This window comes from Vigna radiata, chromosome 9 (genome assembly GCF_000741045.1).
Source record: "Vigna radiata var. radiata cultivar VC1973A chromosome 9, Vradiata_ver6, whole genome shotgun sequence".
Classification (NCBI taxonomy): domain Eukaryota; kingdom Viridiplantae; phylum Streptophyta; class Magnoliopsida; order Fabales; family Fabaceae; genus Vigna; species Vigna radiata.
In genome coordinates this window covers 10148433-10162956 of record NC_028359.1, presented here as the reverse complement: position 1 = coordinate 10162956, position 14524 = coordinate 10148433, and the positions used below count along the sequence as shown (strand labels likewise).

The window sequence follows — 14524 nt, the reverse complement described above, 5'->3', positions numbered from 1 at the left end:
CGTGTATTTAGTTAAAGGTACTGCCTTAGGGCAGGCGTTGTGGGGGTGCTAACACCTTCCCCACACGTAACTGACTTCCGAAACCAGAATTTGGTTTTGTAGACCTTGCCTTATCATTTTACGGTTTTTCCGTAGTTTTCCAGAATAAACTATGGTGGCGACTCCAAACGATTTTTCAAAGTATTTTCTTTTTGGATTGTCGTCCCGTCACGATCTTCGGTTGCGACAGATTGCGACTCCACTGGGGACTTCGAGAGTCGAGCCATTTAATTAAATACGCGAATTCGATGTGGTTTTTCTGTGTTTTTCTTTCCCTTTTCTTTATCTATGATTGATTTTTGAAATAATTGCGTGTGAATTGTCTTGATATTGAACCGTAGGGTAGAAAACATGTTTATATCTGCCTGGAAATTTTTTTGGTTGTTTTGCAGGTGAGGGTTTGGGTGCATGGCGTTCTCCCTTCACACACACACTTTATGCATATCATGAGTGGGGCCCTATACCCGGGTCTGATTGTAGCTTAGAAATAAAGGGGTTGTGTAGCGGTGCCACTTGGGATATTCTTCCTGTTTGGCTATCGTGAGAACCCCAACTAGAGTTTGTTCTCTTCATTTGTATCTTCACACCTAGTTGATTACTCGACTGTTATGGAGGTGCTATGTTGGGGGCCATGGCTCTAGTGACCTTTGACCTTTAGGTTCAGGGAACTATCCTGGTGAGAATGCATATACTTGACCTTGAATCTAAAACATTGAACCTTTATTAGGGCACCAAGGGAGATGTGTACAGCCTTATAATCCTCATTTTTACATGATAAAAACAAGCACCTTATATACATATATTTCTCGTTCTGTCTTTCTTTCTCTCATGCATTTTTATGGTCTTGTTATTAGTCAGGAAATTATAAATTTGTGACTAAACTTAGAGATAAAATGGAAATTAACATGAGATCTGGAGTCAAGGGGGGTTCAAGTTCAGACATTTTAAAGGAAAGAATAGCCATTGAAGCAGAGGAAGGTCATACGGATGGTTTGAGAGGTCTGGTGATGAAAATGAAGACGACCCAAAAGGAGGCATTCAAGAGAGAGTATGGGAATTTGTTGAGCCTGTTAGAGGTGGAGGTCCAAACATCGACGATTTCTACTTTAGCCCAGTACTATGATCCACCACTGAGGTGTTTCACTTTTCGGGATTTCCAGTTAGTGCCAACAGTGGGAGAATTCGAGCAGATCTTAGGTATACCTCTTGAGGGAAGAACTCCATACAACTACCTGGGACAGTATATCCCTGTGTTGCGGCTAGCAAGAATCATGAAATTACACCCTATGCAGTTGGAAGGTGAGTTCATAGTCAAGGGCAAAGTGAGAGGCCTTCCTCAGGGATACCTAGAGCAGTACTTGCATCGTTTGGCTGAAAAAGAAAAGTGGGAAACATTTATGGATGTATTGGCTCTTATCCTCTATGGTGTCATGCTTTTTCCTAACATCGAGAACTTCGTCGACAGCGCCGCCATAAATGCATTTGTGGGATACAAAGATCGCTCTGAGAATCCGGTCACCGCTGTCCTAGCTGAAGTTTATGGGACCCTTAGTCAATGTTACGAGCTAAAGGGAGGGAAACTTTTGTGTTGTCTGCCAGTGTTGTATGTATGGTTCGTCTCTCGGGTGAAGGAGAACACATTGAATGCCACATGTCCCATGGATGAGCTACTGCAGTGTAAATCAAATATGAAAGGGGCAAATGAATGGGCCCATCTCTGTGCAAGTCTAAATGTGGAGCAAGTCAAATGGAATGTCCTTTGGATGCAAAGATCGCAAATCATATATTATTGCGGGAGGTACCCTAATGTGCCCCTCATGGGTATCAGGTGTTGCATTAACTACAATCCTGTGTTAGCACAAAGTCAATTTGGATATCCTATGAGAGGATCTCCTACACCTGCGTCTCTCGCCATATTGCAGATCTATTATAAGGAAGGAAACTTTGCTGAAATGCTTCATCAAATTAGAAATGCTTGGGGCAACGTTGTTCGTGCAGAAAGGGACCCAAGACCATGGATTGTTGATGAGGGAATTCCTTACGGCCTTTGGATTGCAGAGAGGGTTAGGATAGTGAAGTTACCTTTCAAGTTAGTTTCTCCTAACCTGGATTATGAGAAACAATTTCATAAGGCTGAAGGTGAGGCGGTGCAACTGTTAAAGGCCGAATTAGAGTGAATGAAACTAGAAAATATCAAGTTGGCCAGTAATCTTCAGAATCTGCAGCAAGATTATGCTAATCTTAAGCAATGAAGTATGTGAAGAGTTGTTATTAAAACAAAGGAGAGAACTGGTGGCAGCCAAAACTGAGCTAGCCTTGAAAGATCGGGAATATGAAATAATTGAGATATCAGAGCGTGTTATGAAGCAAATGTGTGATGAGTTCAAGAGGGACAAGGAAAAAGCACTCGAGGACTTGCGCAAAATGCATATCAGAATGGACGACGCCGAACAACAGGCAAAAGCAACAATGGCAAAATTGAAGAAGGAACGTTGGCTTCGGGCTGAAATAGAGAAGAAACATCGAGAGTTGATAAATCAATTGAGGGAGTGTATCGTTGAACAAGGGCAGGTTATAGAGAACTGGAGGAGAAGTTTCTCACAACTAGCCTCCCTTGCTAATGAAGTCATTAAAGATATCCCTGGGTTACTAGCTGATGTTGAGTCTACAATGCCGATCTTTAACCCACCTAAGGAGATTGAAACTTTCCTCAATTACTGCAAGAAGCTGATTAGATAAATGAAGAATGTGATGGCTAGAGCTCGTGATAGTTGATCAAGATTTTGTATACCTTCAACGTGACGAACTTCTAAATGTTGTGGACGTTTTATGAACTGTCCTATTGACTTTGTTCATGTTAATTTCCAGATTATACATTTGGCAATGTTTTCACATCTTTATAATTTCTGGTTGTAGCAATTGTGTTACTTTGTCTTTTCTCTTTTCCTTTTCGTTTTTATTTTCTTTTTCTTAATTTATTTCATCTAATGAAATTCAGTTTAAAAATAACAATACACCTAAGTTTCCAAGACTCCCTAAAAGGCACGAACCAGTGGAAAAATCATGGAGAATCAAGAAGAAGTTCAAGAAGAGATGAAAGCCGATATCCAACAACTGAAGGAACAAATGGGCCAAATCCTAGAGGCTTTGAATGTATTACAAGATCCTGGAGATTCGCGGGCACCAGTCGACATGTTAAGTTATGGTTTGACCGATCGGTGAGATCGTACCGGTTGGTCTATACTTACACTTCCCAAAGAAGAAGCCAAACTTATTTGAAATCCTAATGACATAGAAGAGAAACTTCAAAGGTGTAAATAAAAAATCTAAAAAACGAATGAAATAAACATTCAACGAAGAAAGCATTGTAGAAAAAGAAAGGCATTTAAGGTTTGCGTTTTAGAAGATGAACGACATCGTGGTGCAGATACGGAGAGAGACAGAGAAAGTGTGCTCTAAAATATGAAGTTAACGAGAGAGACAAACATAGAGAAATGGTCTTTTAAAAGATGAAGTAAGTTGTGCGTTTTTAAAATTAAAGTCACTCAAAATTTAAGTTATAGAATAAGGTATTTAAATATAACAAAAAAAAAATCAGTCTATTTAAATATTTGATCAGATAGAAAACTTCTTTTCTGTGCATGACTAGATAGGAAAGAGAAAAAGTAAAAAGAAAAGAATGAGAAATTCGTTGGGGGAGAAGAAACGAAAAAGGGTAAAGCGGTGTAGAAGGTACGCACTGCAAATTAATGGACCTACCATTGTTATCGTTTCATTGTGGTCCCAACTTTCCAGTATTCTTTGGTTTGTCCAAAAAATGTAACCAAACGGAATCGATATCCTTAAATGTTCTAAGGTCTAAGAGAAAAAATTCTTTTAACTCACATTTATAGTCATTCATTGACATATTATTTTTCACTCTTTTATTATAAAAATAATCTCGAAATGCTCTGTCATATAAAGTAGGTTCACATAAAGATTTGTTTTTTCTAATTTGCATTTAAACTTGTTTTGTGGTAATAAAATACGCACACCATATTTTATGCTATGCACAAAATAAAATGACTAACAAAATTGCTATATATATAAAGTGAAAAATACTATTTTATTTTATTTAAAAAATAAATAGTTTCTTAAATTTTAATAAATTAAGAATCTCCTTACTTTATTATTATTCTTTTTTACTTGGGCTGCCTTTACATTTGATCATCATGGGCAAGTAAATAGTGTATTAAATTTTAATAAATTAAGAATCCCCTTATTTTGACTATTATTATTATTATTATTATTATTATTATTATTATTATTATTATTCACTGGGAGTGCCTTTACATTTGATTTATCATGTGCAAGAATTTCATAAAAACAGACTGAGTAAAAGGAATGATATCATATTATATGCAAAGCTCGATCCAAAAAGGGATGATTTGTCTGAAACCCAAAGCCAAACACTGATACACTGACTATAAATGATTATTCTAATCCATGCTTCATCGATCTTCCTCCATATAGTAAAAGCTTTGATTAAAAAGAAGATACAACTGAAAGAGCCTCATGCTGCTGTATCTCTAACTTTAGCAAATCTTCTGTACCAAAATCACATACCTGAAAGAGAGTTAGAGTTAGACCAACAGTTATTCGGGAAAAATAACGAACACCACAAAGCAGAGTACGTTATCACCTGATGAATCATTTGATTTTGGTCTCTGAAACTGCTTCCTGAGCATGGAGTCCCATAGCCATCCCCTGAAACCTTCTTTTGACACTATAAATTGCTCCCTCTGCAAACACCAAATGAAAATTCACAGTTGTTTTTGAGATGATAACTACAGAGTAAAACACCGAATGACTCATAGTAAGAAAAACTCAGTTTGATATCACACTTTTTCACAGATACAAGGGAAATGTATTGTGGGCGAGACCTACCATCGAGGTTAAAGTTAGAACAGCTGCTGCTTTGGTTGCAAAACGAGAAAGTAACGTTATTAATGTGTTGAATTCCGTTTGTATTAACGAAGCAACGGCTCATTAATTTGACAGTTTGAGCCCGATTCCACTGCCTTGGGAAACAAGGGTATCAGTAAAAATCTGATTAAAAAAAAAAAGACAGAGCAAGGAATTGAACCGCACTTACCAGTATAGTAGCAAAGAATTTAACAGGAGTAAGAAAACTCCCACGATTATTAGTACCACCATTGTTTGTAGGGTGAAGAGAGAGGGAACGAAGGTTTGTGAGAAACAAGTATCCATGGGGGAGGTATATATAATAGTGTGTGTGGAAAGTATTATCTTTTTTGGTTAAAGACAAAAATAAACCATACATGATCGTTGAAAAAAAGAGTCATACATTTAACAATAGAAATATAAGAAGACTTTTCATTTATTATGTCCTCATATATATATATATATATATATATATATATATATATATATATATATATATATTTATTTATTTATTTATTTTAATAGGTAGTCATGAAGGTTTGTTTTTGTCCAAAAGCGTGTACACTTTGAAATGACCGAATATGTGAGAACTGTCCTGAATGGGTGTTCCCAAATAACTTAAAAGGGCCCATTAAAGTGAGATTACAGCTCTCATGTAGCATTATGCAGTTTCATAATTTCACTTTAGAGCATGGAAGGTTTATGGTACGTACATTCTTCCGTTTGTTGGACGGGAACACAATAAAAGAATAATAACGGTAGGTCCGTTTAAGATCTCACTTTTCAAAGAGTATGGAAAGTTTATGATACCAATGTACCATTTTTCCTTTACTTCACATTATTTTAGTCGGAATGATAATGGAAATTCGCACCACAAGCTGAGGGGACATAATCAAAGGATAATAACTGTCCATTAATTTGTTTACCGCTTTACCTTTCTTCGATTCTTCTCTCTCCTAACAAATTTCTCTTTCTTTTCTTTTTAGTTTTTCTCTTTCATATCTAGTCACACACAAGAAACAAGTTTTCCATCTGGTCAAATATTTAAGGTTTAATGTCTTAATAGGTCCCTATTTTCGTACAGAATCTCAAATAAATCCCTTTCTTTTTCGGCGTCTCAATTGAATCCTTATTTTTGTAAAATTGAATCAAATAGGACCTTTCTGTCAAATTGAGATGACGCCCTTAGGAAGGTTATGCTGATAGTGTAGTTTTTTATTACGTGGCATTAAAAACGTGAATGAATTGTATTTTTTTATTCCTGAATTGAAAAATGAAATATACAAAATATACTTCATTTTTTAATTTAAAAATTAAAAAAATGCAATTCAGTCACATTTTCAATGCCACGTAATAAAGAACTACACGGTCAATATACCCTTTTTAAGGATGTCATCTCAATTTGACGGAAAGGCCCTATTTGATTCAATTTTAAGAAAATAAGGACTTAATTGAGACGCCGAAAAAGAAAGGGACCTATTTGAAATTCTTGACGAAAATAGGGACATTCTGAGACATTAAACCAATATTTAAACACACTAATTTTTTATTATTTCAACTTATTTTACTTTAAATAACTTATTCTAACGTTTTCTCTTTCAGAACATAGGTTTGTGATATGTAGGCCGATGCAGTCTCATGTAGTCATATGAAAGTAAATGTTCAGAAAATGAGAAAGGAACGAGATTGCAGCAGAAAAAAACAAAAAATCCGAATGCTATTTGTTATTGCTATGTGTGGCAGATACATGTATGGCCTACATAATTTTTGTGAAGACTCCAATTATTCTATATTCCAGATGGAAGCTAGAGTGACAAATTCAAACCCTGTCTGTCACTGTCAGACATGCTAAATTCTCATCTATATTCTTCTTCTGTTTCTGTGTATCTTTGCCTTGTGGGTTGGTCAAAAGAAAATGGTGTCCTTATTTTGTTAATATTTGGAGTAAAGGTACTTTGACATAATTTTTCATTTAAGAGTAAAATAGTCGTATAAAAAAAATTATTACTCTAATATTTGTCATGATCTCCGTTCAATTTTTAGAATACCAATCATCATCTCTGCAAAATATATATATTTTTATTTTAATATAATAAAATACGATAAGATTGAACTTTAAACCTAAATTAATTCTATAAAAATGAGATTTATATTTTATTTAATTTATATAAAACTTATAACAAAATAATAAGAAAAAATAAGGTTTTATATTTAAAAGAAATGAATAAAAGGGTTAAGTTAGAGTTATGAAGCCATTATGTGAGAAGCTTTCTTTTTGTCTAAAACCGTGTAGACTATAAAATCACTTTAAAATCATCCAATAAAAGGGCACATTAAAGTCACATTACACCTCTAAAACAAGGACACCAAAACCATACAAAAACAAGTGATCATCATTTTCTTATTTTGATTAAATACAAAAATAAAATTGAACCATATAACCATACATCATGGTAAAGCTTAAAATTTATTTAACGTCTCACATGATCAATGAAAAAAAGGGTCATGCATTTAACAATTGAAATATATCTAATAGTCTATATTCTTTTAATTCTCAATTCTATATAAGAAGTTTTTTTTTTATATATTTTGCAAGTTAGTATATATATTTTTTCATTTTTTGCATATCACTAAAAGAATTTTATGTAGATTAAATTAATTTTAGAAAATATTTTATTTTATAAATATATGTTTTTATTAGACCTGAGAAATGATTTTAAATAAAATTAAATGTTTTAAAAATTTACCAAAACAAACTTTAATTTAAAAAGAACGTTTAAGTAAAAAGTGAATAAATAAATAGGATAAATTCCTTCTACTTTTTTTTTCTAAAATTTCTTGTTTCTAAGACTCACTAGTGCAAAAACGCAGTTTAAAGACACCCATTAGACATCGATTTCGTGAGAAACCGATGTCTATTACTGCACGGTGGCATTATCGTAAATATATTGGAAAACTAGACGTCAGTTTCGCTGTTAGGCGACGTCTATGACATCATAGACGTCGCACCTGCCGAAAACCGACGTTCAATTGCCTGAGGTATGTGATAAGATAGTTAATTCGACGTCGGCTAGAAAAGGGCACTGACGATCAAGTCACTGACAGGAAATCAAACGTCAACCGGTTCAGCTTTAGACGTCGGATCCCTGTATACAATTAATGCTATTCACCTAATTCCCAGGCGCTTAGACGTCAGATAGTCAAACGACGACGTCTAAGGCCTGTCTGGAAGGCGGGAAGACAAAAATTCTTCAATTTAGACGTCGGGTAGGAGGGGCACTGACGTGAACTACCCTGACAGGAAATCAAACGTCAATCTTTTCAGCTTCTTTGACGTAGAATAGACGTCGAATCCCCTGAAACACCGACGTCTATAGACGTCGGTTTCTGGATCAACCGATGCCCCATTTCATTTTAAATAGACCGCAGACTCTTATCGCCATTCAGTTTCTGATCGCGTCTTCATCTCTTCTCCTTTTTCTCTGCTTCTCCTCTTCTTTTACTCGCTTGCGCACCTCTACTTTTTATCTCTTGCGGCATTGCATTATGGTTTCTCATAACGTCATTGTCTTCGTCCTCTCCTTTTTCTCTCTTGCATCCCAAGTGCGTGGTTTTTTTTTATGCTTTACCGTTTAAACTTTCTTTAGTTTTTTATCGATTATCTTGTCGTTCAACTGATTAAAATTTGCTTTTTTTGTGTTGTGTTTTAGTGCAGTTTTGATCCTTTCTTTGGGTAACATAGTGTAACATTCTCCCTTTGCTTGTTTCCTCACAAGAAGAGTGGCGATCTTTTGAGTTTTCTATGGCTTCCGAACCAAAATGGAACTTGGGTCCTTGTCTAGTTCTCGTATCACCGTAATTTTTTTTCCTTTGCAGTTGAATAATGAGAAGTAGTCATGGACCCAGATTCGGTTTTGGGTTGAATGTCATAGAAGATTCAAAAGACGCAAGCTTTTTTTATGGGGAAACTAGTGAGAGGAGAGTGTTACACAATGCTACCGAAATTCTGGATCAAAACTGCACTAAAACACAACGCCGTTGTTAAACGTCGGTTAGTGCATGGTCCGACGTCTATAAGAAATATAGACGTCGGTTAGTGTCATTTACAACTTCTATATATTCATGTTGACATCGGTTTAAGCATAGGTGGACGTCTATATAGAGTAATTAGACGTCGGTGTGAGTATAAGCAGACGTTTATATAGTATAATTAGACGTCGGTGGATATCGTTAACTGACGTCTATATAGACGTCGATTCGGAAGAATTGCGGCGTCCCATAGACGTCACACGTATAGATGTCGGTTGTGAAAGTGACATTAAAAACCCAAATTAACCGACATTAAATAGCATTTTTGCACTAGTGACTAATTTGAAATTTTCTTGAATTAAAAAATGACCAAATCTTACCAGTTGTTCATTATATTTCTAGCAAAACAAGGAGTGCTAAATTCAAAATTTGAATTGAAAATATCCATATTACCTTCTATCTTGTTAGATAATTAATGTTATAACAATATCAGAAACTATAGAAATCTCCTTTTTATACTTTTAATCTCAATAATAGTAATAATAATATCATCCTTTGAGTTGGGATGAGTAAAAATATTGAAATGGAAGATTTAAAATTTAAAACGTAGAGAAAATTTTAAAACTTTTTATATCCGTAAGATAATTTAATTCTTTTTAAGCAGTTTCTTTTTTTTTTTCTCTGTTTTATTTTCTCCTTCTCCATCCAGCTAATATGTCTTTTAAAAACCTATACATTATTTATATTATATCAATTCTTTTGCTAATTTTTAAATACTCTAAGGCTACTAGTGCACGTTACACATAAAAAAAGAATTAGAAACTTGAGATTAAACTAATAATACATGGTTTGTAAGAAAAAAAAAATAACACGAAAAGTTACATAAATTAAATATTCAGCCTATTGAAGCGTAACATTTGCTTGTCCAACAAAGCATATATCTCCCGATTTCAACGCTTCAAATTTATCCCTTTCATTGAAACTGCTAACGTTTGATTCCCAACAAACCATTCTCGAATTTCTGCAAAATTGTGTAAGAAAAAACGAAACAAGAAAGAGATTGGCGTAAATATAGAAAGAGAATTGTTATTGATTGATCGTCTTCTTCTTCATCATCATCATTATCTTCCTTTTCAATGGGAGATAGAAATGGAGATGTTAGAGTATATCTCATCTATGCGTTGATTCTGGCATGCACTGCTGCAGGAGGTGCTTTTCTTTGTATGTATTTAATATATTCAGATTCAAGATTGGTTTATTTATATCTGATTGCTGGCATGACCTTGGTTACAATACCATGGTGTTTTTGGCTTCTCATTTATATGTATAGATGTTTTATTAAACCCATCCATGGCCAATTTGGTAATGGTAACCATGGTGAGGTTGCTCCTGCTTCTGAAAATATTGCCCTAACAAATATTGTGACCAAACCTGGTGCTGAAAGTGCTCCTGATGAAGATGGTGGAGAACGCCATGTTCGTTTTGAAGAAGCGGTTGAGATTGAGAAAAAAAACTGAGAACATTATTATTATGAAGAAGTTGGCCAGAAGTAACAAGAAAGTCCAAGGAAGAAGTAGTTCAGACCTGAGAAAGTGAAGAAAAATTGCCTTTGAAATCTTGATGGATGAGGATTTCTATGCATGGTGATGGTGGTGGTGTTAAAGGGAATCAAGCTTTAAGTGATTTAGTGTGCATAGGTGAATGTTCAAACATGTGGCATGCACCACAAATGTATAATATTGTTAGGGTTAGAGAGGTTGATGCATGCATGAGAATATGAGATGTGACATAATAGTGAGATGAGTAGAGAAATTGGTTAATTAGGTTAGAAAAGGGACAAAGTGGTACGGGAAAAGTTCACTAGGATGTTTTTTCTGTTTTCAAGAGTGATTTGGTAAGGAGTTTTGCATTTTCCTTCTATGGAAGTGTATTTGGATGTATATATGAGTTTAGAATTGAAATAGGAAAAACAAAAGTTACAAGCCTTCTTACTTGACCTTGATCTTTGTTGAATTCTTCTATTTCTATTTTCTCTTATACCTTTTTTTTTGTTTTGTTTTTTCAAGTAAATGGGGCAAGATAAGAAAAAAAAAAGATACATATGAATAGGTCAAGGGTTTTATATCCTAGCCAAATCTAAGAATGAATACTAAAATAAAATGAAAAAAGATGAAAATATTTTGACAATTTCTTCTCTTGATGTTTCACATGCTTGTTTTGGTTTGATTTGATTAAGTTGGTCTGTCAAATGGAAAACACATCTTGAATTAGTTTTAAGAAAAACCTTAATATGCTTATGATGTCCTTAGACACAGATCATATACCTAATATGCACCCAAAGTCTATAATAAATACCAATATTTAATGCATATATGAAATTGGTTGCATCTTGAATGAGTCCTTCTTAGGTCACACGCTATAACATTACGTAAGAGTCTAGTTTGTGTTTTTGTTCAAACTAAAAACACTAGATTGTTTAGTTATTTTGACATGCCCTTGCAAAGTTGGCTAATATAGGTGTTAATTAATATGACGTTCTTGATCACTCAAAGTAACATAAAAATCCAACTAATGAAAATGTTATAGATTAAGGTTGATAAAAGTCTTAGTCTCTATAGTGTATGACTGCTCAATCAATGATAAACCAAATGATCAACCATAATCCAGATAATCTAATAAGCTATTAATGAATCCGGTTGGCCGCCAAATAAATAAGTCAATCATGAATCTAATCAAGTACATTAACTTTAATGCTTATCACCTTAAGAGTAAAGTATGATTACACACAATTGGGTCTTAATTAGGTGAACGCTAATAAAAAAAACCTACTCTGAAACCTATAAATAGAGGTTTTAGGTAAAGAGGTAGGTTACATGCATTTACTGTTGCATTAATTGTTAATTGTCAAATGTTAAAGATCTTAAATAGTTTATGTAAAAATTTATTAGCTTCGATGTTTTGATGAATGATGTTATTTGTTAGATATCTTGGATGATTAGTTTTGTTATTATTCTTTAGTTTGTATTTTGGACATAGCTCATATTTCTTTTATTAATGTTTCACTACGTTCAACATGATTTCTAGAGTCTAAGGTTCTTTCTAAAAATTTTCGTCATCCCTGTCCACTACAATTGTCATTGCCATTACAGTCGCCGCCACTTGTCACCGTCACTATCGCTGAAGTTTCAATTTCGACCGACAACCACAAGATTCTGCTTGTCTTGATCAAGTGACCCCAACGTCATCGAGATCACCTCCATTGGAAAATAAACTACGGAGTTATCAATAGGCTTACTACTCAATACTATCAACCTCCTCCACATAAAGTGCAAAGAAGGAAGCGTGAAAGAGAGAGCTAACCAAGAGAGCTAAGGTAAACCTCTCTTATTTCTATGGGAAGAAAGATGTTGGAGCTTACTTAGATTGGGAAATAAAAGTAGCATAACTTTTTAAGTGTCATAAACTAAGTGAAGAGATAAAGGTCTCCCTAGCAGCCTTAAGCTTCTAAGGGAATGCCATATATTGATGGACTTCCCTAGTGAGAGAGAAAAGACTTTCTAATTTTCCTCAAGTCAATTATTGGAATAACTTGAAAAGTGCCATGAGAAGAAGACACATGCCTTCCTACTATCATAGGGAGCTAATAAACAAACTCTAGAGGCTCCAACAAAGAGACATGAATGTAAAAGAGTATAAATAAAGAATTAAGCTCTATATTATGAGGGCATGTGTTAGAGAGAAGGAAGAGACGACCATATATATGTTTCTTAGTGGTCTCAATCTTGATATTAGAGATAGAGTGGAATTGTTGCCTTACCAAGACTTAAATGACTTCGTACAAATTTGCATAAAGGTAGAGCAAAAACTCTTGAGAAAAGGTTTCAAAACTCTCTACTCTAACTTTAGTATTAAGAAAGACTACAAGAGAAAGGGTAAACAAGTTGAAGAAGAAGAACCCTCTAGGAATCTAGGGAAAGAGAAGAAAGGAAAAGGAAAGACCAAAGGTGGGAACATCGTCTCACACTCGCACTAGTAAAATTAATTGTTTTAAGTGTCTTGCTAGAGGTCGCATTTTATCACAATGTCCCACCTAAAAGATCATGATCTTAGGGGGTATTGATGTCTATAGTAGCCAAGATGAGGAAAGTGAGAATGAGAGTGAAATAAGAGAACTTCTTATGATAATATGTCCATCATTGTGCAGGAGAACTTCTTATGATAATAAGAGATCTATGTAATCAACCTAGTTCTCAAGAACTGAACACAAAAAGAGAACATCTTTCACACAAGATGCAAAGTTTTAGAAAATGCATGTCCTTTATTGTGGACAATGATTCATGTTGCTATTGTTGTAGCACTAGGTTGGTTGAAAAGTTAACATAAACTGCCATACCTCATCCATAACCTTACTAACTTCAATGGCTTAATGATGATAAGGAAATGGTAATTAATCAACAAGTGATGATTAAGGTTTCCATAGGCAATTATAAAGATAATGTGTTATGTGACATAGTACCTATGGAAGCTTGTCATATTTTGTTGGGAAGGCCTTGGTTATTTAACAAAGAATATGTACATAATGTTATACCAATGAAATAACCATCACTCACTATGAGAGAAACTTTGTACTTCATGCTCTTAAACTTTTTCAAGTGGAAAAGGATCATGCACAAATGAGAAATAAAAGAGAAAAAGATAAAGATAAAAAGAAAAATAAAGACACTTTCAATGGTCAATGTTTTAAGTTTCAAAGAAACCAACGCAAGTTCAAAGAGTGCCTTGACAAAACAGTCATTATGTTAAGGACCATAGGCTTGTGTGGAGAAACAAAAAAGGTCTTCTTACCATCTTCCTCAAAAAGAATGGAGAGGCAAGACTAAATAAAAACTTGTGTTGAAAACAGACATCATTACAAAAACACAGGCACTCAACACAAGGTAAATAAGTGCTTAAAGGAACATGCTCCTAAACTCCAAAACCTTGATAATTCAATTGATCAAAGGTGTATAATCCTTGGGAGCTACATACTTTATATAATTATTCTACTAATACTTATATCATCTTGTGTTTTTTTGTAAAAGGGTATTTGCTCTCAGAGGAAGGAAACCAAACATCTCCAAAAAGGAAGGGGATGTTGCATAAGACAAGTTGAAGATTTGAGGATAAATCGTTTTCAAGAGGGAGGAGATGATGACGTACTCCCTAACCATGACAAAACACTTTCAAGAAGGGTTGAAGTCATCTGTTGAGAGTGGACCTAAACTCTTTCTCTATTATAAGTCAAGTAATCTCAGATTTTTTTTTGGACTTTGTATTATGGACCAAGTAGTCAACTCGTGATGAGTCGAATATTTTAAGCTCGCTAATAATTATGTCGTGTTGGGTAAATTCACTAATTGACCAACTCGTGATGGGTCGAATGAGATATGAATGAATGATTCTTTTTGATAGTTCTAGTATTAACTATAATATATATATATATATATATATATATATATATATATATATATAT

The 14524-nt window shown here is 34.3% G+C and overlaps 2 protein-coding genes across 2 annotated transcripts; both read left to right on the top strand.

Annotated features, from left to right (window-relative positions):
- Window positions 1-932: 932 nt before the first annotated feature.
- On the top strand, window positions 933-2216 carry LOC106773293. The gene has a single exon (XM_014659998.1). The coding sequence runs from the start codon at window positions 933-935 to the stop codon at window positions 2214-2216; it is 1284 nt and encodes a 427-aa protein (XP_014515484.1).
- A 7932-nt stretch (window positions 2217-10148) lies between these two features.
- On the top strand, window positions 10149-10529 carry LOC106773292. The gene has a single exon (XM_014659997.1). The coding sequence runs from the start codon at window positions 10149-10151 to the stop codon at window positions 10527-10529; it is 381 nt and encodes a 126-aa protein (XP_014515483.1).
- Window positions 10530-14524: the final 3995 nt, after the last annotated feature.